This window comes from Doryrhamphus excisus, linkage group LG4 (assembly GCF_037039965.1).
Source record: "Doryrhamphus excisus strain RoL-2023G ecotype Guam linkage group LG4, RoL_Dexc_Guam_v1.1, whole genome shotgun sequence".
NCBI lineage: Eukaryota > Metazoa > Chordata > Actinopteri > Syngnathiformes > Syngnathidae > Doryrhamphus > Doryrhamphus excisus.
In genome coordinates, this window is record NC_136360.1 from 22,147,973 (window position 1) to 22,173,193 (window position 25,221).

The window sequence follows — 25,221 nt, forward strand, 5'->3', positions numbered from 1 at the left end:
GTTCTTTACATGATCCGGATTGTTCTTTCCACCATCCAAATTGTTCTTTCCACGATCCAAATTGTTCTTTACATGATCCAAATCGTTCTTTACATGAACCAAATTGTTCTTTACATGATCCAAATTGTTCTTTCCGTGATCCAAATTGTTCTTTACATGATCCAAATTGTTCTTTACATGATCCAAATCGTTCTTTACATGACCCAAATTGTTCTTTACATGAACCAAATTGTTCTTTACATGAACCAAATTGTTCTTTACATGAACCAAATCGTTCTTTACATGATCCAAATTGTTCTTTACATGATCCGGATTGTTCTTTCCACCATCCAAATTGTTCTTTCCACGATCCAAATTGTTCTTTTATACGATCCAAATCGTTCTTTACGTGAACCAAATTGTTCTTTACGTGATCCAAATTGTTCTTTCCGTGATCCAAATTGTTCTTTACATGATCCAAATTGTTCTTTACATGAACCAAATCGTTCTTTACATGAACCAAATCGTTCTTTACATGAACCAAATCGTTCTTTACATGATCCAAATTGTTCTTTACATGAACCATATTGTTCTTTACATGAACCAAATCGTTCTTTACATGAACCAAATCGTTCTTTACATGAACCAAATCGTTCTTTACATGATCCAAATTGTTCTTTCTATGAAGTCCTGGAGATCATGAACCAAATTGTTCTTTACATGATCCAAATTGTTCTTTACGTGATCCAAATCGTTCTTTACGTGATCCAAATCGTTCTTTACGTGATCCAAATCGTTCTTTACATGATCCAAATCGTTCTTTACGTGATCCAAATTGTTCTTTACGTGATCCAAATTGTTCTTTACGTGATCCAAATTGTTCTTTACGTGATCCAAATTGTTCTTTCCGTGATCCAAATTGTTCTTTCCATGAAGTCCTCAAGAGCATGAACCAAATCGTTCTTTACATGATCCAAATTGTTCTTTACATGATCCGGATTGTTCTTTCCACCATCCAAATTGTTCTTTACATGATCCAAATCGTTCTTTACATGATCCGGATTGTTCTTTCCACCATCCAAATTGTTCTTTCCACGATCCAAATTGTTCTTTACACGATCCAAATCGTTCTTTACATGAACCAAATTGTTCTTTACGTGATCCAAATTGTTCTTTCCGTGATCCAAATTGTTCTTTACATGATCCAAATTGTTCTTTACATGATCCAAATCGTTCTTTACATGACCCAAATCGTTCTTTACATGAACCAAATCGTTCTTTACATGATCCAAATCGTTCTTTACATGAACCAAATTGTTCTTTACATGAACCAAATCGTTCTTTACATGAACCAAATCGTTCTTTACATGAACCAAATCGTTCTTTACATGATCCAAATTGTTCTTTACATGATCCAAATTGTTCTTTACATGAACCAAATTGTTCTTTACATGAACCAAATCGTTCTTTACATGAACCAAATCGTTCTTTACATGAACCAAATTGTTCTTTACGTGATCCAAATCGTTCTTTACGTGATCCAAATCGTTCTTTACGTGATCCAAATCGTTCTTTACGTGATCCAAATCGTTCTTTACGTGATCCAAATTGTTCTTTACATGAAAAGTCACATATATGGCTGTAAGCAACAATTTCCCACAGCAGAATTCCAAAAGACCACCGAAGAACACATTTTATTAGCTATATTATTATCGATTTAACTTGCTTTACAGTACACTTGTTGGATGTGTTCCATTAAAAACACATTTAAAAAGTCACATTAGTATGAGAACAAATAAAGTTATAATTCTCATAATATTATTATCGTCATAAGAAGGAAGTTTAAATACTAATGACAAAAAAAAACATAACAAAAAATACATTTCCGAGTATGTCCAAATTTTAAGAAAAAAAAGGGGTATTTTACAGGATTAAACTCATAATATAAAAAAATGAGAAAATCCCTTTTTGGCACTGAATGTTTCACTGATAAAGCAAAGGATGCATTTGATTAAAATCTTTGTTGGGGGGGGGGGGCGGGGAAACAGCCTCTAGCCTTTCCGGCGTGAACGCAAGTGCCTTGCAATTGTGAAGAGACTTGAGTGGAGGAGGCCGTGTTCCCTGATCTGCGGAGACCAGTGTTTTGCATTGACATGACATGTTAAGAATTACACCCCCCGGGGCAAGAGGAGGAACCTCATTTCTTCTGCACTGTCTGAATAGATGATGGCTAAAGCGGCCCTTCCCCAGAGGGATTGTTTTAACAGACACTGAAATCCATACACTCCCTGTTTTCTTTCAGAAGGGCAGCAAAGCTGATAGCAATAAATCAAAGAAGATATTTGTAGGTGGAATCCCCCATAACTGTGGCGAACCTGAACTCAAGGACTATTTCAATAGATTCGGAGTGGTGAGTATTATTAAGTCACATTAAAAAAAAAAAAAAAAAAAATCATAATTTTATGACTCATACATTTTTAAGGAATTGGAAAGGGTAATTAGAGTTGTTTTAATGGAGGTAGAATCATTGGTAAAAAAAAAAAAAATGAAGGTCTGGTTTTCTAAATGGAACTACTATTTCCCTTTGTCCAATTCAAGGTCACAGAAGTGGTAATGATGTATGATGCGGAGAAGCAGAGGCCCCGAGGTAAAAGCTGATCCCGTTTTTTTTCCCCCTCCCCTCTCCATACCTAACCATCTTAAATCTCATGACAAACTATTCTATACAGAAACCAAATGTAGAAATCACATTCATTTTCATCACTTGATACCATACCTTTTATACGCAAAATAGAAAATATCATTTAGTACATACTGTATGTTTGTATATTTTTCAACATGACGAGGTATCACAAAAAGCATGTTTTAGCATCTCTCAGATGTGCGGCAGACATTCATTCATTCATTTTCTACCGCTTTTCCTCACGAGGGTTGCTGGAGCGATGAGGCGGGGTACACTCTGGACTGGTCGCCAGCCAATCACAGGGCACGTATAGACACTAAATAGACATTAAACAACAACTAACTCGCAAACCAGAGAGCTCGCGACCTAAACGGTAGCCTTCAAGTTATTTCCTTTCAACTTAAATAGCCCAAAACTTACCACTTCCACACGGATAGGGAGGATAACTATTAAGTTATTTAACCTTTAACATGAACATGAATCAAACGTAATAATTTTTTCTGGGTACGTGATACCATACAGCATCCATATCAAACTAACATTAAACTTTCATATCAAGGCGGGGGGTCTCAAACTAGTGTCCTGTGGGCCACATTTGGCCCGCGGGCCGCGTGTTTGAGACCCCTGATTTTATACATATTTTGCTAAGTATTTTCTCAGAGATAATTCTTTATCTTTTTTTTAGCTTTATTTTTTATAGACATGACAAAACACGACTATAGTCACATTTATACTCTTTTTATTTACAACATATTGCGCAACTGCAGGGTCTTGAGACACATGCTAACTCGCAAACTAGAGAGCTAGCGACCTAAACGGTAGCCTTCAAGTTATTTCCTTTCAACTTAAATAGCCAAAAACTTACCACTTCCACACGGATAGGGAGGATAACTATTAAGTTATTTAACCTTTAACATGAACATGAATCAAACGTAATAATTTTTTCTGGGTACATGATACCATACAGCATCCATATCAAACTAACATTAAACTTTCATATCAAGGCGGGGGGCCTCAAACTAGTGTCCTGCGGGCCACATTTGGCCCGCGGGCCGCGTGTTTGAGACCCCTGATTTCTACATATTTTGCTAAGTATTTTCTCAGAGATAACTCTTTTTTTTTTTAATCTTTTTTTAATAGACATGACAAAACACGACTATAGTCACATTTATACTCTTTTTATTTACAACATATTGCGCAACTGCAGGGTCTTGAGACACATGCTAACTCGCAAACTAGAGAGCTAGCGACCTAAACGGTAGCCTTCAAGTTATTTCCTTTCAACTTAAATAGCCAAAAACTTACCACTTCCACACGGATAGGGAGGATAACTATTAACAGTTATTTAACCTTTAACATGAACATTAATCAAACGTAATCATTTTTTCTGGGTACATGATACCATACAGCATCCATATCAAACTAACATTAAACTTTCATATCAAGGCGGGGGGTCTCAAACTAGTGTCCTGCGGGCCACATTTGGTCCGCGGGCCGCGTGTTTGAGACCCCTGATTTATACATATTTTGCTAAGTATTTTCTCAGAGATAATTCTTTTTTTTTTTTTTTTATCTTTTTTTAATAGACATGACAAAACACGACTATAGTCACATTTATACTCTTTTTATTTACAACATATTGCGCAACTGCAGGGTCTTGAGACACATGCTAACTCGCAAACTAGAGAGCTAGCGACCTAAACGGTAGCCTTCAAGTTATTTCCTTTCAACTTAAATAGCCAAAAACTTACCACTTCCACACTGATAGGGAGGATAACTATTAACAGTTATTTAACCTTTAACATGAACATTAATCAAACGTAATATTTTTTTCTGGGTTCCTTGTTCCTCCGATAGACTTATTGATGCACGTGTGAGGTCATGGTAACATTTTGTCACATTTATACTTTTTTTATTTACATATTGCGCAACTGCAGGGTCTTGAGACACATGCTAACTCGCAAACTAGAGAGCTAGCGACCTAAACGGTAGCCTTCGAGTTATTTCCTTTCAACTTAAATAGCCAAAAACGTACCACTTCCACACAGATAGGGAGGATAACGATTAACAGTTATTTAACCTTTAACATGAACATTAATCAAACGTAATAATTTTTTCTGGTCATGGTAACATTTCGTAACATTTTTTTTTTTTTAGTGGTGTGTCACAAGATCAAAAAAGGGTTGAAAAACACTGTGCGAGAGAACCTTAGTAAAAACATAAACAGTTAATGGAAAGTCATTAGCAGGTGCTTTGGGAGGCAAAGCATCAACTTAAAGGGGACAAATTAGAAGCAGCCAGATGGTCAACATGCAAAACAGTTGGCCTTCCAAAGGGGGGGGGATTGTCCTTCAAAGTGGCCTACATCAGTGTTTTTCAACCTTTTTTGAGCCACGGCACGTTTTTTTTTTTTTTACATTGGAAAAATCTTGTGGCACACCACTAACCAAAAATGCGCCGTGAAAATCAACCAGAATAGTCAATAGGGCATGCCCAGTAAAATGTAAACATCAACATCACGTGATAACGGCTTTCCCGAGTTTTTCCTTTCACTTGTTGGAATAACTCCGTATTGCCAGTTTTTTGTTTGTCCAGTCTTGAAATTTAGTTTGAATCAAAAACAAACTTTGCTTAGCAGTCCAATTTCTGATTGCTCGCCTCCATTTTTTTGAGGCCCCCGCCTTGATATGAAAGTTTAATGTTAGTGCGGCCCGCGCAAGTTTGATATGGATGCTGTATGGTATCATGTACCCAGAAAAAATTATTACGTTTGATTCATGTTCATGTTAAAGGTTAAATAACTGTTAATAGTTATCCTCCCTATCCGTGTGGAAGTGGTAAGTTTTTGGCTATTTAAGTTTAAAGGAAATAACTTGAAGGCTACCGTTTAGGTCGCTAGCTCTCTAGTTTGCGAGTTAGCATGTGTCTCAAGACCCTGCAGTTGCGCAATATGTTGTAAATAAAAAAAAAGTATAAATGTGACTATAGTCGTGTTTTGTCATGTCTACAGGGCTCTAATAATGCTTTGTTCATTTTAATCTGAAAAAAATAATTTGTCTACCCACCAACTATATGTGGTTTCTTAAGTTTTTATTATTTGCTGTTTTATTATTATTATTATATTTATTTATTACTGATTGATTTTCTTTATTCTTGATTTGTTTATTCATTTTTCATTTTATTTTGTGCAGAAAAATACAAATTAAGATATTTTTCTACATTTCTTGTTCAAGTTATTTCCTTTCAACTTAAATAGCCAAAAACGTACCACTTCCACACGGATAGGGAGGATAACTATTAACAGTTATTTAACCTTTAACATGAACATGAATCAAACGTAATAATTTTTTCTGGGTACATGATACCATACAGCATCCATATCAAACTTGCGCGGGCCGCACTAACATTAAACTTTCATATCAAGGCGGGGGCCTCAAAAAAATTGAGGCGAGCAATCGGAATTGGACTGCTAAGCAAAGTTTGTTTTTGATTAAAAAACAAAACAAAACAAAAAAAGACCTCTTGCTTACTTCCCGGCAGTAAAAGTAGCATCTCAGGAAATTACAGCTACTTAAATCTTCATTCTTTCATATGTACAGCGACACTTTTAGCGTGAATGGGAATCAGACCCGCCACCGGCAACGTTGGTGTCAGCCACTGCCTGCTGAGCTCCAGTCACATCTGTTTTCATCTCCATTTGTCCTACATTGCAAAATAACGCTTGCGACCAGTGACCCACAACATGTTCCGTGTTACCGCTCCTCCTTCGGCGCTTCATTTGCTCTCTTGTTGGGACAAAAACCCAGAATGGTTTGTCATTGGAATTTAACATGACGTAACGCACCAGCAACCACCATTGCATATTATTTAATAATAATACATATTTAAAAACATTCAAATCATTAGACATTTCAGTATTGGAATAAGTTTTCTTCACCCTGATTTTGCACATAAATGATACATGTAGTTTAAATGGCATAGTGTGTTCTCCCCATATGTAGAAACTTAAGTATTTTTGTAAGTAAGCCCTTTCTATTTTTCTTTCCTCTGTCCCCCCCCCCCCCCCCCGCCCCTTTTCCTTGTGAATTGTTTGAATGTGATTAACCGTGTCTCTTAAGATCTGTCTTTTTCTCCTTTTAGGTTACTGTACATTGACTGGTACCACAGAGGTACAGGCCAAACGTTTTTAAAACTCTCCCCTCATGCTCAATTAGTAAAGAAAAAAAAAATGGGGTGTACACAAAGTTCTCTCGTAAACTGGGCTAGTATCCTACTATTATGCTATAGCACATTTATACTTTTTTTTTAATTTACATATTGCGCAACTGCAGGGTCTCGAGACACATGCTAACTCGCAAATTAGAGAGCTAGCGACCTAAAACGGTAGCCTTCAAGTTATTTCCTTTAAACTTAAATAGCCAAAAACGTACCACTTCCACACGGATAGGGAGGATAACTATTAACAGTTATTTAACCTTTAACATGAACATGAATCAAACGTAATAATTTTTTCTGGGTACATGATACCATACAGCATCCATATCAAACTTGCGCGGGGCCGCACTAACATTAAACTTTCATATCAAGGCGGGGGGCCTCAAACTAGTGTCCTGCGGGCCACATTTGGCCCGCGAGCCGCGTGTTTGAGACCCCTGATATAGATGCTGTATGGTATCATGTACCCAGAAAAAATGTATTACGTTTGATTAATGTTCATGTTAAAGGTTAAATAACTGTTAATAGTTATCCTCCCTATCCGTGTGGAAGTGGTAAGTTTTTGGCTTTTTAAGTTTAAAGGAAATCACTTGGAGGCTACCGTTTAGCCAAAAACTTACCACTTCCACACGGATAGGGAGGATAACTATTAACAGTTATTTAACCTTTAACATGAACATGAATCAAACGTAATAATTTTTTCTGGGTACATGATACCATACAGCATCCATATCAAACTTGCGCGGGCCCGCACTAACATTAAACTTTCATATCAAGGCGGGGGGCCTCAAACTAGTGTCCTGCGGGCCACATTTGGCCCGCGGGCCGCATGTTTGAGACCCCTGATTTATACATATTTTGCTAAGTATTTTCTGAGAGATAATTCTTTATCTTTTTTATCTTTTTTTTTATAGACATGACAAAACACGACTATAGTCACATTTATACTCTTTTTATTTACAACATATTGCGCAACTGCAGGGTCTTGAGACACATGCTAACTCGCAAACTAGAGAGCTAGCGACCTAAACGGTAGCCTTCAAGTTATTTCCTTTCAACTTAAATAGCCAAAAACTTACCACTTCCACACGGATAGGGAGGATAACTATTAACAGTTATTTAACCTTTAACATGAACATTAATTAAACGTAATAATTTTTTCTGGGTACATGATACCATACAGCATCCGTATCAAACTTGCGCGGGGCCGCACTAACATTAAACTTTCATATCAAGGCGGGGGGCCTCAAACTAGTGTCCTGCGGGCCACATTTGGCCCGCGAGCCGCGTGTTTGAGACCCCTGATATAGATGCTGTATGGTATCATGTACCCAGAAAAAATGTATTACGTTTGATTAATGTTCATGTTAAAGGTTAAATAACTGTTAATAGTTATCCTCCCTATCCGTGTGGAAGTGGTAAGTTTTTGGCTTTTTAAGTTTAAAGGAAATCACTTGGAGGTTACCGTTTAGCCAAAAACTTACCACTTCCACACGGATAGGGAGGATAACTATCAACAGTTATTTAACCTTTAACATGAACATGAATCAAACGTAATAATTTTTTCTGGGTACATGATACCATACAGCATCCATATCAAACTTGCGCGGGCCGCACTAACATTAAACTTTCATTTCAAGGCCGGGGCCTCAAACTCGTGTCCTGCGGGCCACATTTGGCCCGTTTGAGTCCGCTGATATAGATGCTGTATGGTATCATGTACCCAGAAAAAAATTATTACGTTTGATTAATGTTCATGTTAAAGGTTAAATAACTGTTAATCGTTATCCTCCCTATCCGTGTGGAAGTGGTAAGTTTTTGGCTTTTTAAGTTTAAAGGAAATCACTTGGAGGTTACCGTTTAGCCAAAAACTTACCACTTCCACACGAATAATTTTTTTCTGGGTACATGATACCATACAGCATCCATATCAAACTTGCGCGGGGCCGCACTAACATTAAACTTTCATTTCAAGGCCGGGGCCTCAAACTCGTGTCCTGCGGGCCACATTTGGCCCGTTTGAGTCCCCTGATATGGATGCTGTATGGTATCATGTACCCAGAAAAAAATTATTACGTTTGATTAATGTTCATGTTAAAGGTTAAATAACTGTTAATAGTTATCCTCCCTATCCGTGTGGAAGTGGTAAGTTTTATTTACTGTGGGCCGCGTGTTTGAGACCCCTGTTTGATTTTAAACTGAATAGAGTTAAAAAATACAGTATTAAGATGATAACACAGAATTAGTCCCTGATTATTGCAACAAGTCGAACGCGAACACGGAAATAGTGTAAACCAAGATTGTGTCTTAACTTTCTAAATTGATCCCAAGGACAAGCCACTGACAGATGTTAATTATATCAACAGGTCACGAATGTAGGGTACGTTTGGGTTGGAGGTCTTCTAAAAATCTGTCTCTCGCAGGACGTTGAAGCGGATTCAGGTTAGGTCCCCGAGTACAGATGAGCACACAACCCACTTCTGCAATAGCGGGGGAAGTTAATCAGATTTGAAAGTAGATCACTGCGAAAAGTAGCGTCAGACGTCGGGAGGAATCTGTGGGAATTGATGCCTTCAGTTTAAAAACTTCACGTTCTTTGTGTGTCCCCCATGACAACTCAACATCAAGTCACCTTGGGAGAGACCAATTAATGGCCTATATCTTTGTGTTACCATCTTCAGTGTTTTTTTTAATTGTTCGATTTCCGGCTTATCCCGGCTGACTCAAAAAGTAGATGATGACATTTTTTGGGAAAGCTCGGAGAAAGCTTTAGTTGTTCTACAGTTTGTGTTTCTCCATATTTTTTGTGATGCATTAACAATAGCTCGCCACGAGAGTGTGTGTGTGTGTGTGTGTGTGTGTGTGTGTGTGCTCCACAGCAAAAAAATACCCGGAACAAGTCAAGAATGGGGGGGGGGGGGGTTCGGATGAAAGCGCGTCTTCTTGAATTGGATCACATGATATTTCTTCGAAATGTACTAACGTAATTTCCGGACTATAGAGCGCACCTGATTATAAGCCGAAAAAACGATTTTGTACATAAACATACATACATTTTGCAAGATATTTTTTTATATGTATCAATATATACACATATATGATCTATGTATATATTGCAATATATTGGAAAATATAAACATAAGATCCCATATATGGAAATATATTTCCTAATACATTGCATTATATTTGCCAATATACTGCAATATATTTTTTTCCATAAGAAAATAAAAATATTGCAGTATATTGGCAAATATAATGAAATGTATGAAGAAATATATTATGGAAAATATAATGGAAAAATAATATATTATAATATAATACAATATATTTAAAGTAATATATTGATAAATATATTTTCTTTTCGTAAGGGGCCCTTACGAAATATATTATAATATTATATATTATTGTATTGTAATATAATACAATATATTTAAAGTAATATATTAATAAATATATCTATAATCTATATATTCATATATGGAAATATATTTCCTAATACATTGCATTATATTTGCCAATATACGGCAATATATATTTTTTCCATACGAAAAGAAAATATATTTATTAATATATTACTTTAAATATATTGTATTTTAATATATTATTTTTCCATTATATTTTCCAATACATTATATATTATAAATACATGGAATAATATATTTTTGTACATATATTATACAATATATTATATATTCATGTAATATATGGCAATATATTGCAGAATATACAAATGATTGCCGCTTTCGATATATTGAAATATATAATATGAGTTTATATATCCCAAATTATATGCAATTTTATATGTAAAAATATAGTCCTTTTTTGGTCTTGAACGCAAGATATTTTTTATATGTATCAATATATACACATATATGATCTATGCATATATTGGAAAATATAAACATAAGATCCCATATATGGAAATATATTTCCCAATACATTGCATTATATTTGCCAATATACTGCAATATATTTTTTTCCATGGAAAAAATTCCATATTTCCATATTTTTTTCTATGGAAAAAAAAATATCGCAGTATATTGGCAAATATAATGCAATGTATTAGGAAATATATTTCCATATATGGGATATTATGTTTATATTTTCCAATATATTGCAATATATGCATAGATCATATATGTGTATATATTGATACATATAAAAAATATCTTGCGATCAAGACCAAAAAAGGACTATATTTTTACATATATAAAATTGCGTATAATTTGGGATATATAAACTCATATTATATTTGGATTTAATATATTTCAATATATTTGTATATTCTGCAATATATTGCCATATATTACATGAATATATTGTATAACATATGTACAAAAATATATTATTCTATGTATTTATAATATATAATGTATTGGAAAATATAATGGAAAAATAATATATTATAATATAATATATTTAAAGTAATATATTGATAAATACATTTTTTTTTCATAAGGGTTGAAAGTTTGGCAAAAAAGTAGCGTCTTATAGTCCGGAATTTACGCTAACTCTTCACACGGAAATCAAATGGCGTACCCGTCATCGCTCAAATTCGAAATGCGAAATCCTCCGAACCCCCGAGGTCGCCTCTTGCTCAGTCTTGACCGATCCTCACTCTGCCGAATGCCCGATACTGTTCTTCATCTTGTGTTGTCACAACTCCCCCCTTTGCTACCTTGATTCACTCTTGGTCGTTGGCTAGGTTTTGGATTTATTACTTTCGAGGCCGAACAATCAGTGGACCAGGCTGTCAACATGCATTATCACGACATCATGGGCAAAAAAGTGTGTAGTTGTAGTTTTATTTTAACCTTCAGATAAAACAGAGGCTCGAGCGACAATTATGATGTAACACGATGCTGCGTTAATTCTCACTTTTTTTTTTTTTTTTCGGCATTTCATGCTGAAACACATCTTACTCTGCAGTCATTTCTGTTATTATTATTATTATTATTATATAAAAATAACTATTACGTATATTTCAGATCTTGTCGCCTGAGGCTCTGTTTAAAACCGACCACTCCTTTAGGATGTACTCATTTTAATTACCTTATTTAATAAAAAAGTACCAAATTAAATATCTGCACATTTATGCATATATATATATACATTAATTTATAATAAAAAATAGACACATAAATCTCCTAAAGGATTGGTCCAATCTGTTCATTTTTTTTTTATTTTGATATTTGGTTGTCAGGTCACTTTCACGTCAACATGTCTTCTTTTTACATTTAAAAAAAAAAACTCAGTGACCTCAATCAAAGAATCTCCATACTGTGTCCGTCAGCTCTATAAATAGTACAATTTGAACGTCACAGTAGAATATAATAATATGTTCACGTTATTTCAGCGTGTGTGGCAGATGGATGAGGGTTTACAGTGCGAAGTTAATTCCAATTCAGTTTAAGGCAAGCTTTCCCAACTGGGAGAAAGTAAATACATTCACCATGGTGTCATATTTTAAGTACGTCTCCTTACATTCTGCCGAGTGCGGCTGCTCTGTGGAGTAAACATAACCCACCTGGAATCTCATTTGAGTCAAATATTATATCTTATTTAGCTCCAAATTAGGGTTTGGGGTCAAATAAATAAAAAAAAACTGCAGCTATACAACATCTATTATTTTCATTTCATTTCATTTTCTATCGATTTTTCCTCACGAGTGTCGCAGGGGGTGCTGGAGCCTATCCCAGCATGTCTTTCGGCCGAGAGATTGTGGTACACCCTGGACTGGTGGCCAGCCAACCACAGGGCACATATAGACAAACAACCATTCACACTCACATTCATACCTATGGACAATTTGGAGTCGCTAATTAACCTAGCATGTTTTTGGAATGTGGGAGGAAACCGGAGTACTCGGAGAAAACCCACGCATGCACGGGGAGAACATGCAAACTCCACAGAGAGATAGCCGAGGGTGGAATTGAACCCTGGTCTCCTAGCTGTGATGCCTGTGTGCTAACCACCCGGCCTCAGTATATTTTTCCATCAAAATAGTAGTCATGCCAAAATGTTGTGTTGCTGCTGGATGTTTACAGTATCTGAGTGATACTGTTGTGGGGGTGCTGGAGCCTATCCCAGCATGTCTTTGGCCGAGAGAGGCGGGGTACACCATGGATTGGTGGCCAGCCAATCACAGGGCACATATAGACAAACAACCATTCACACTCACATTCATACCTATGGACAATTTGGAGTCGCTAATTAACCTAGCATGTTTTTGGAATGTGGGAGGAAACTGCGCGCTAACCACTCAACCGCCATGCCGCTGAGTGTAGCCTTTTTTAAATAATAATAGTAATAATAATAATGATACATTTGGCCTGCGGGCCGCATGTTTGAGACCCCTGAATTAAATCAATGATCCAATCAATCAAATGCTACTTTTTCCATTAAAAATGTAGGTTTAATCCCACCTTATTGTTGCTGTATGGAACCCAAACTGTAAACGCTCCAGTTTGACACCCTCTTGACTTTGCCCTGGTTTTTTTCCAGCAGGCATCCAGACTCTAAGTTAATCCATTGTTCTTGACTTGACATTACCTGACGCCGGGACTCGTGGGCGCTTGGGAGATATGAGTTACAAAATTAGAAAATGGGGCACATCAAACTGCGGCGCAAATCCCAGTTCCGCTGTTGGGGACTGTACAGAAGTCATGGTATCCATCACGCCAAGCTGTGATGCCCACGGGACCAAGCGCCGCGGTAGCTGACGGCGGCGGGGGCCACCACTACAGTACCAGACATGTGCGCGTAATTGGGTCGACAGAGAAAAAAAGACACCTTTTATAGCGGGTTGGAATTTGTGATTCATTTTTTTTTTTTTTCCCTCCTGCAAGGTGACCCCAATAACTCAAACCTTCAGTCTATTTTTGGTCAGCGCCCCCTTAGTCGCACCGCACCCGTTTCCTTGAGTTGGTTAACCGTTTGTTGCTGTGCCTTGTCACGCAGATTTTTTAATTATGTGGATATTCATACAGGAATATATTATATACAAATACATAAAAGGACACATAACATGAAGAAATAAGACTTTTTTCCGCATTTGACACAGTATGAAGATTCAACCTTAAACAAAAATATTTGTTCTTTCTGCATGTTTAACTTATAATATTCTGTTTAGATTTGAGATCCAATTTCCTCTTTACATCCATTTCCCCCCCTTAAAACTTATTCCAAATAGAATAAATGTTCTTTTATAAGCATTAGGTGGAGAAAGGTAAGTTGTAATTTTCCATTAGATATTTATCATATATATATATATTGATTTAGAGAGGGCAGTTTAATGATTTAAAAAAATATTATTAATAAAATCTATGTTTGTCAGGTACAATTCAGGCACTCATGTACATGTTCAGACCTGTTTCAGGTTTTTTTTTTTTTTTGGCAAATATTTGCATTACCGACTCATAGTACCTGATACACATAGTTTATTTTTTGCCACCTGGTTACACAGTAAGATCCAATTTTGGGCCCCTAAACCATATAATATAAATCCAAAAAATGTGTGTTTAGGTGAGGGACTTGGTAGAACGTTACCTGGTGGTGTTACCAAACGTGTTCTCCTTGTCCTTTTTGTCCAGGTTGAAGTCAAGAAAGCAGAACCTCGTGACGATAAAACTCCTGGCCAGCTCGGCCCGGGCCAGTGGGCACCCAGGAGCATCCTAAGTGCAGCTAATGGTTGGCCGGCACAGCCCGCCCAGACCTGGCATCAACCTTACGGGCCACAGGGTGAGTAGGGAAATAACATTAGATTTATTTAGTGTGTACTTTTTACTTCAGAGTACTGCCATGTCACTGAAAAATGATTTATAAAATATTTTTTTCCCCAAAAAGGAGTTTGGGTGGCGACTGCCGGCCAGCCTATAGGTAAGAAATCAGGGTCTGTTTACCTCATTTGTAAATTAATATTTGTTTGATTGACATTTTAATTGCGTTCATGTTTGTGATTTATTGCTATATAAATTGCACACCTTGGTGTAAAAAAAGGGAAAGTGTATCAGATCAGTATATACAATATACATACTATTTATAAATATATATAATATATACACACATAATAATATACATATATAAGGTATACGTATAGATCAGCGTCATGTTGTTCAGCAGTACATTAAACGTTATACATATTTTTATCCCCTTTACCTGCATCTATTAACCTATTCTTTACTTCATTTCTTTCTTCATTATTCCGTTATTTTTTTAATTATTTTATTTATTTATTTATTTTTTGTCCCGTCCAGCCATTGTTGGCAATTTCACTGCTGTGTTATTGTTATCTATCTATCGTTCTATCTATATCTATCTATCTATTTATCGTTTTATCGTTCTATCATCCATCCATCGTTCTATCTATCGTTCCATCCATCCATCGTTCTATCTATCGTTCTATCTATATCTATCTATCTATTTATCGTTCTATCATCCATCCATCGTTCTATCTATCGTTCCATCCATCCATCCATCGTTCTATCTATCGTTCCATCCATCCATCATTCTATCTATCGTTCCATCCATCCATCCATCCATCCATCGTTCTATCTATCGTTCCATCCATCCATCCATCCATCATCATTCTATCTATCGTTCCATCCATCCATCCATCGTTCTATCTATCGTTCCATCCATCCATCCATCCATCGTTCTATCTATCATTCCATCCATCCATCCATCCATCCATCCATCCATCGTTCTATCTATCGTTCCATCCATCCATCCATCATTCTATCGTTCCATCCATCCATCATTCTATCATTCCATCCATCCATCGTTCTATCGTTCCATTCATCCATCGTTCTATCGTTCCATCCATCCATCGTTCTATCGTTCCATCCATCCATCCATCGTTCTATCGTTCCATCCATCCATCCATCTATCGTTCCATCCATCGTTCTATCGTTCCATCCATCCATCCATCGTTCTATCGTTCCATCTATCATTCCATCCATCCATCCATCCATCGTTCTATCGTTCCATCCATCCATCCATCCATCATTCTATCTAGCGTTCTATCGTTCCATCCATCCATCGTTCTATCCATCCATCCATCGTTCTATCGTTCCATCCATCCATCGTTCTATCTATCGTTCCATCCATCCATCCATCCATCATTCTATCCATCGTTCCATCCATTGTTCTATCCATCCATCCATCGTTCTATCTATCGTTCTATCTATATCTATCTATCTATTTATCGTTCTATCATCCATCCATCGTTCTATCGTTCCATCCATCCATCCATCCATCGTTCTATCTATCTATCGTTCCATCCATCCATCCATCCATCCATCGTTCTATCTATCGTTCCATCCATCCATCCATCATCATTCTATCTATCGTTCCATCCATCCATCCATCGTTCTATCTATCGTTCCATCCATCCATCCATCCATCGTTCTATCTATCATTCCATCCATCCATCCATCCATCGTTCTATCTATCGTTCCATCCATCCATCCATCCATCCATCATTCTATTGTTCCATCCATCCATCATTCTATCGTTCCATCCATCCATCGTTCTATCGTTCCATCCATCCATCGTTCTATCGTTCCATCCATCCATCCATCGTTCTATCGTTCCATCCATCCATCTATCGTTCCATCCATCGTTCTATCGTTCCATCCATCCATTCATCGTTCTATCGTTCCATCTATCATTCCATCCATCCATCGTTCTATCGTTCCATCCATCCATCCATCCATCATTCTATCTATCGTTCTATCCATCCATCCATCGTTCTATCCATCCATCCATCGTTCTATCGTTCCATCCATCCATCGTTCTATCGTTCCATCCATCCATCGTTCTATCTATCATTCCATCCATCCATCCATCCATCGTTCTATCGTTCCATCCATCCATCCATCCATCATTCTATCCATCGTTCCATCCATTGTTCTATCCATCCATCCATCATTCTATCTATCGTTCTATCCATCCATCCATCGTTCTATCTATCGTTCTATCCATCCATCCATCGTTCTATCTATCATTCCATCCATCCACCCATCTATCGTTCCATCCATCCATCTATCATTTCATCCATCCATCCATCTATCGTTCCATCCATCCATCGTTCTAGCTATCGTTCCATCCATCCATCGCTCTTTCATTATTCCGTAATTTTTTTTCATTTTTTTTTCATTTTTTTTCATTTTTTTTCATTTTTTTTCATTTTTTTTCATTTTTTTTATTTTTATTTTTTGTCCCATCCAGCCATTGGGGCAGATAGTATTGTTGATCTAAATGCCCTTACATGCCCTTATGTACATGGGGACAGTAGAGAGAGAGAGAGAGAGAGAGACAAAAAGAGCAGCAACAAGAATTCCCATAACAACAACAGTGACAAACAGGACAGTTCAATGTTATTATTCCGTTATTTTATTTCATCTGCGTATTAAACCATTTGCATTTTGCGCCCATCTTGTCAAGTAACTAAAATTATTACTATAAAGGCTCCAGTTTAATATAAGCACACTGCAAAGGAATGAGCGTCGCCAGCCAATCACAGGGCACATATAGACAAACAACCATTCACACTCACATTCATACCTATGGACAATTTGGAGTGGCTAATTAACCTAGCATGTTTTTGGAATGTGGGAGGAAACCGGAATACCCGGAGAAAACCCACGCATGCACGGGGAGAACATGCAAACTTCACACAGAGGTGACCGAGGGTGGAATTGAACCCTGGTCTCCTAGCTGTGAGGTCTGCGGGCTAACCACTAGACCACCGTGTCATCCAAAAAAATTTTTCAGATTTTTACCCACCTTATCTCCCGTGTTTAATTTAGCAAAATAACGTGATAATTGCAATGAAAATTTGTTATTTGCTTAATGAGTGCTATGAAAAGTATTTTTATGTTTATTTTTTTCTCATGTTCATCCTATCTAGATTATTTTGGACAATGGTTTGACTTGACACATTGTGTGAAGAAATACATCAAATGGCCTCTTCTTTAATCAATCAGGTGGTTATGGACCTCCGTTATCAGCGGGCCGGGGGACCCCCACGCAGCCCCCTTCGCCTTTTAGTGCATTCCTGGTCACAACCCCAGCGGGCAGCTTTGCTGCACCTCAGGGCTACCCTCAGCAGGGCTTCAGCGCAGCACCGCAGTTTGGTGAGTGACGCCGACACACTCGTATGACGTTGAAACGGCATGCACGGTGGTCGTACATGGAAGATGAACGCATTGAATTGATGTACTTTTACAGTCATTTCTGCTATGCGACAAATACTGATACTATGTTTGTCCTTTGGAGACCTATCCTTCTATCGTTCCATCCATCCAGTTTTCCATCCGTCCATCCACCCTTTGTTCCATCCACCCATTGTTCCATCCACCCATTGTTCCATCCACCCATTGTTCCATCCACCCATTGTTCCATCCACCCATTGTTCCATCCACCCATTGTTCCATCCACCCATTGTTCCATCCATCCATCTTTCCATCCACCCATTGTTCCATCCATCCATCTTTCCATCCACCCATTGTTCCATCCACCCATCGTTCCATCCATCCATCTTTCCATCCATCCATCGTTCCATCCATCCATCTTTCCATCCATCCATTGTTCTATCCAACCATCCATCCATCCATTTTTCCATCCATCGTTCCATCCATCCATCCATTTCCCCATCCATCGTTCCATCCATCCATCCATTTTTCCATCCATCGTTCCATCCATCCATCCATTTTTCCATCCATCGTTCCATCCATCCATCGTTCTATCCATCCATCCATCCATCGTTCTATCCATCCATCCATCCATCGTTCTATCCATCCATCCATCCATCCATTGTTCTATCCATCCATCGTTCCATCCATCCATCTTTCCATCCATCTTTCCATCCATCCATCGTTCCATCCATCCATCTTTCCATCCATCCATTGTTCCATCCATCCATCTTTCCATTCATCCATTGTTCCATCCATCGTTCCATCCATCCATTTTTCCATCCATCGTTCCATCCATCCATTTTTCCATCCATCCATTTTTCCATCCATCGTTCTATCCAACCATCGTTCTATCCATCCATCCATCGTTCTATCCATCCATCCATCCATCCATCGTTCTATCCATCCATCCATCCATCCATCGTTCGTTCTATCCATCATTCTATCCATCCATCATTCTATCCATCCATCCATCCATCATTCTATCCATCCATCCATCCATCCATCATTCTATCCATCCATCCATCCATCCATCATTCTATCCATCCATCCATCTATCGTTCCATCCATCCATCCATCCATCCATCCATCATTCTATCCATCCATCCATCTATCGTTCCATCCATCCATCCATCCATCTATCTATCGTTCTATCTATCGTTCTATCTCATTCTATCGTTCTATCTCATTCTATCGTTCTATCTATCGTTCTATCTATCGTTCTATCTATCTGATGGAGAGAGAGATAGATGTTCTATCTATCGTTCCATCCATCCATCCATCGTTCTATCTATTGTTCCATCCATCGTTCTTTCTATCGTTCCATCATCCATCCATCGTTCTATCGTTCCATCCATCCACCCATCTATCCATCCATCCATCGTTCTAGCTATTGTTCCATCCATCCATCCATCGTTCTATCGTTCCATCCATCCATCCATCGTTCTATCGTTCCATCCATCCATCCATCCATCAATCCATCCATTGTTCCATCCATCCATCCATCCATCGTTCTATCATTCCATCCATCCATCCATCCACTCATCTATCCATCCATCCATCGTTCTATCTATCATTCCATCCATCCATCCATCTATCCATCCATTGTTCCATCCATCCATCCATCGTTCTATTGTTCCATCCATCCATCCATCCATCGTTCTATCGTTCCATCCATCCATCCATCGTTCTATCGTTCCATCCATCCATCCATCGTTCTATCGTTCCATCCATCCATCGTTCTAGCTATCGTTCCATCTATCTATCTATCATTAGTCTATTGTGGCCAGCGTCTGCCTTCAGCAGTGTAGTTGTGTTGATGGACGTGTGCCAATAAAGGTAATGTAATGTTTGATGTCCAGTTCATGTTTAGACAAAAGCCCTCGACCCTCATGAGGAAAAAGCGATAGAAAAAGAATGAAAGAGTAACAGGGATAATATCTTTCTTGTGTAACAGGTTACAGTTTTGCCACTCCTCAAGCCGACCAGTATGTTCCACAAGTTCCTCCTCCACCTACCACTCCAGGAACTGCAACATTGGGCTTTGCTGCCACCACGACACCAACTCAGGACTTGAGCAAAGCTTCCGCCGGACAGCCGGAATTTCCGTATAGCCAGTATGGTAAGAAAAGTATCGTGTTTGTACTTTTAGGGCGCGTTCACACTTGGTAAAATGGACTCTAGTAGCGTTTAATCTTCTAGTCTGGTTCCTTTGGTCTTAAGTCTTAACGCCTTATTTTGGTCCATTGACAAAAATACACGAGTGAACGCAAACCAGACTAGCAGGTATTTTATGGTTCAGGGTACCAGACTGCAAGTGTGAACACACCCTTGCTCAGGTCTGAGCTGAGACTAAAATAAAACCAGGGTCCATTTAGCTGCATATTCATACATGCTTCTTGCATACATGAAGCCTACACGCAACTGAGCCGTGAAGGGTTCTTCATTTTTTTGTCAGTTTTCTGCAGAAGTCCTGCGTATTGTTAAAAAAAAAAAAAATTGGTTTGTGGACGTTTCTTTAAATTAGATCATCCTGCCTTGCAATGCTTTGTTGTCTTTGCCTTTTTGTTCCTTCTTTGCTGAAGAAGTTCCAACCATTCCTCTTTACTCCCTAACACCTCCGTCTCCCTTGTTGAGAGCCTTGTTGGCTTTTTTTTTTTTTTTTTTTTTTTTTTGTGTTACCACTTCCACACGGATAGGGAGGATAACTATTAACAGTTATTTAACCTTTAACATGAACATGAATCAAACGTAATAATTTTTTCTGGGTACATGATACCATACAGCATCCATATCAAACTTGCGCGGGCCGCACTAACATTAAACTTTCATATCAAGGCAGGGGCCTCAAACTAGTGTTCTGCGGGCCACAGTTGGCCCGCGGGCCGCATGTTTGAGACCCCTGCTGTATGGTATTGTGTATGAGTCTTTTCTGATCCGGCTATGTTACTCAGCCATCATGTTTTTTTTTGTTCCTGCTTTGCCTCCATTCAGCCTTTTGCAATCAATGTTAACAGCCTGTTTTATTTTAGGTAAAAATGAGTCGCTAATTAACCTAGCATGTTTTTGGAATGTGGGGGGAAACCGGAGTACCCGGAGAAAACCCACGCATGCACGGGGAGAACATGCAAACTCCACACAGAGATGGCCAAGGTTGGGGAAAGACAAAAGAAGCCAAAAAGTTACCACTTCCACACAAAATAAGAGAACTCATTCATTCATTCATTCATTTTCTACCGCTTATCCTCACGAGGGTCGCAGGGGGTGCTGGAGCCTATCCCAGCTATCTTCGGGCGAGAGGCGGGGTACACCCTGGACTGGTGGCCAGCCAATCACAGGGCACATATAGACAAACAACCATTCACACTCACATTCATACCTATGGACAATTTGGAGTCGCTAATTAACCTAGCATGTTTTTGGAATGTGGGGGGAAACCGGAGTACCCGGAGAAAACCCACGGCCAGGGTGGAATTGAACTCGGGTCTCTTAGCTGTGCAGTATATTTTTCATCAAAATAGTAGTCATGTCAAAATGTCGTGTTGCTGCTGGATGTTCACAGTATCCGAGTGATACTGTCATGGGGGTGCTGGAGCCTATCCCAGCTATCTTCGGGCGAGAGGCGGGGTACACCCTGGACTGGAGGGCACATATAGACAAACAACCATTCACACTCACATTCATACCTATGGAGAATTTGGAGTCGCTAATTAACCTAGCATGTTTTTGGAATGTGGGAGGAAACCGGAGTACCCGGAGAAAACCCATGCATGCACGGGGAGAACATGCAAACTCCACGCAGAGATGGCCGAGCTGCGAGGTCTGCACGCTAACCACTCGACCACCGTGCCGACAAAACATTACCAGGCTGGCGTTAGAGTACAGTACCGACTGATACGATATAATTTCATGTAACCGCGTGATGAGAGAACCAGATAAAATGAGTCAACTTGGTACGGTGGGTGGGTGGGTGGTGCGTGGTGGGCGGACGGGGTACAAATTAGCCAGCCAGCCAGCAGTATCTGGGTTCAGTCAACCTGGTCTCCTCGTCTCCCTGATAGGCTTGGGTACCTACCCTCAGGACCCCTCTGCCTACGGACCAACGCGTCCTTCTCACAGTTATGCTCAGGATGAACAGGGTGGAGATAGCGCAGGTAGGTGCCAGCATCCAATTCCCCCCGACCCCCCCAAAAAGGTAGCATTTGTTCAGTGCAGTTTGCTCTGTCAAATACTGTATCTTGTGCGTACATTTTTGCATGTACATACAATACAAATTGCTGCGTGTGTAGTAAAACACGGCCATAGTTATTTTCAAAGTATATCAAATTTTTTTGTCTTCCGCTGTGGCTGTCACTTTACTATACCCAGATGAACTTTGACCTCCATTTTTTTTTTTTTGTTCTTGTCTGCATTGCTTTGTCGCTTATACAAGGATGATCTAATTAACAGAAATATATTCATGGCTCAGTTGTGCGCATATCATTAACCTACCCATTCTTTTCCCTGCACTCATTAAGAGGACACAATGCATTTATGGTCCAATTTTGAATATTATAATGTCTCATATTTATATATGTTGCATTTACGTTCATTTAGTGTAGAATAGGTTTATGTACGCTGGCGTTGGTGATAGAAATCAGTGTGGTTTGTCATTAAGGGTCTCCTCGTCATGTTCAGCAGGGGTCTCAAACACGCGGCCCGCGGGCCAAATGTGGCCCGCAGGACACTACTTTGATATGGATGCTGTATGGTATCATGTACCCAGAAAAAATTATTACGTTTGATTAATGTTCATGTTAAAGGTTAAATAACTGTTAATAGTTATCCTCCCTATCCGTGTGGAAGTGGTAAGTTTTTAGCTATTTAAGTTGAAAGGAAATAACTTGGAGGCTACCGTTTAGGTCGCTAGCTCTCTAGTTTGCGAGTTAGCATGCGTTTCAAGACCCTGCAGTTGCGCAATATGTTGTAAAAAAAAAAAAAAAGTATAAATGTGACTATAGTCGTGTTTTGTCATTAAGGGTCTCCTCGTCATTTTCAGCAGGGGTCTCAAACATGTGGCCGGCGGGCCAATGTGGCCCGCAGGACACTAGTTTGAGGCCCCCCGCCTTGATATGAAAGTTTAATGTTAGTGCGGCCCGCGCAAGTTTTTATATGGATGCTGTATGGTATCATGTACCCAGAAAAAATTATTACGTTTGATTAATGTTCATGTAAAAGGTTAAATAACTGTAAATAGTTATCCTCCCTATCCGTGTGGAAGTGGTAAGTTTTTGGCTATTTAAGTTGAAAGGAAATAACTTGAAGGCTACCGTTTAGGTCGCTAGCTCTCTAGTTTGCGAGTTAGCATGTGTCTCGAGACCCTGCAGTTGCGCAATATGTTGTAAATAAAAAGAGTATAAATGTGACTATAGTCGTGTTTTGTCATGTCTACAGGGCTCTAATAATGCTTTGTTCATTTTAATCTGAAAAAAATCATTTGTCTACACACCAACTATATGTGGTTTCTTAAGTTTTTATTATTTGCTGTTTTATTATTATTGTTATTTTATTTATTACTGATTGATTTTCCTTATTCTTGATTTGTTTATTTATTTTTCATCTTACTTTTTATTTTTCTACACAAAATAAGATATTTGAGAACAGTGGAATGTTTTATCAGAGCTTTTATTCTAGAAAATTGGAACCAAAGCAAAGTTTTTTAATTTTTTTTGTTTTTAATAAATGCGTTTTTTTGGAAAACCTGATGCGGCCCAGTCTCACCCAGACCCTAGCTCCAGTGGCCCCCAAGTAAATTGAGTTTGAGACCCCTGATTTACAGAGTAACAGTGCCACCAAGTGTCCAAGTAGAAAACTGTCACACTGCTTATCCAGGATGGTTTTTATAAATGGATGGATGATTTTTAGTCGGAAGCTCATTTTTGTCTCTTGCTCCATTTTCTCATCATGCATTCCAGGGTACGGCCAGGACTTGACGGCTTTTAGCCACACTTTTGCAGACCCCAACCAGTCGACGGCGTACGGGGCACCGACAGCACAGCCCGCCACCGCTCCCCAGCCCGCCGCCACCGCGTTTGGCAGAGGACAGAACCACAACGTGCAAGGATTCCACCCATATCGACGTTGACCCTCACTCGTGGTGACGGGTGCTGTGTAAAGTTCAAACAAAAAAAAAACTATCTGGGCAAAAAAAAAAAAAAAAAAAAAGTCAGGGAAATGTGTGATAGATTGTTTTATGGGAATTTTTGAATGCACATTTTTTGTGGTACGGAAACCACAATGAAAGTAGATTATGTCGAAAAAGTTGTAAACATATTTTTGTTTGTCTAATTTATGGAAAATATAACAGATTTTATCTCCAATCCCCACCAACCATATTTTATAGTAGAACTCAACTTCTTTGCAATAATTTTGATTGTCTTGTCAAACACTAGCACACACAAACTATATTGAAAAAGACTCTCGTATAAATATGTATGTTTATGGTCGACTAAAATGAAAACAGGGTTTTCAATTTCCTCAGCTTTAAATTCTAGGGAAATTGTTTTTATTTGGTGAATATTGTTTACTTTCTGAGCCTTTCAAGTTTGTTTGAAATTGAGATTATAGATATATATAGATATATATATATATATTATACACAAACTGTGCAATTTTTTAAAAAGGAATTTTGTACTATAAATGTACACTTTGCTTGTTTTTTTAATTTAAAGTTGTAGACTTCCCTCAGGTGGCTGTTTTGGGTGCATTTTGCACTATGCAAAAAGGACAAATTATTTAAAAAAAAATAAATGTTTTAAGGATATGATCTGTCCAATGAATTTGACTGAATTGCTGCTTTTTTTTTTTTAACTCAAATCTTTATTTAAAAAAAATATATATAACTAAACCAGGGGTGTCCAAAGTGCTGCCTGTAGTATTTTTTTTAATTTTTATTTTATTTTATTGGCTCACGGCACATTACACAATACAGCAAAAAGGCAAGGCTTACATGTTGAATATTTTCAATATTTTTAAAATATTTTTGGACACCCTTGATTTAAACCTTTTGAAATAGGCGGTGCAAATGTTGATATTGATCAGGTACCAAGTAAATATAGGTTTGGTATCCACGATACTGATACTTTTTACAGTTTTTTCAAAACCATTGAA

At 38.3% G+C, this 25,221-nt stretch overlaps 1 protein-coding gene across 3 annotated transcripts in view; it reads left to right on the top strand.

The window, feature by feature from the left end:
• Positions 1-24,828, top strand: part of dazap1 (DAZ associated protein 1) — a 49,509-nt gene extending 24,681 nt beyond the window's left edge. The window contains exons 5-12 of one of the 3 annotated variants that reach the window (XM_058072570.2): positions 2,282-2,389; positions 2,578-2,626; positions 11,583-11,665; positions 14,470-14,617; positions 14,723-14,755; positions 17,866-18,015; positions 20,030-20,194; positions 24,027-24,828. In XM_058072570.2, coding sequence (XP_057928553.2) covers positions 2,282-2,389; positions 2,578-2,626; positions 11,583-11,665; positions 14,470-14,617; positions 14,723-14,755; positions 17,866-18,015; positions 20,030-20,194; positions 24,027-24,196 — 906 coding nt within the window. In that variant the 3' untranslated portion in view covers positions 24,197-24,828. The remainder of the gene's footprint in view (positions 1-2,281; positions 2,390-2,577; positions 2,627-11,582; positions 11,666-14,469; positions 14,618-14,722; positions 14,756-17,865; positions 18,016-20,029; positions 20,195-24,026) is intronic. The other 2 variants (XM_058072568.2, XM_058072567.2) reach the window with 2 other exon arrangements.
• Positions 24,829-25,221: the final 393 nt, after the last annotated feature.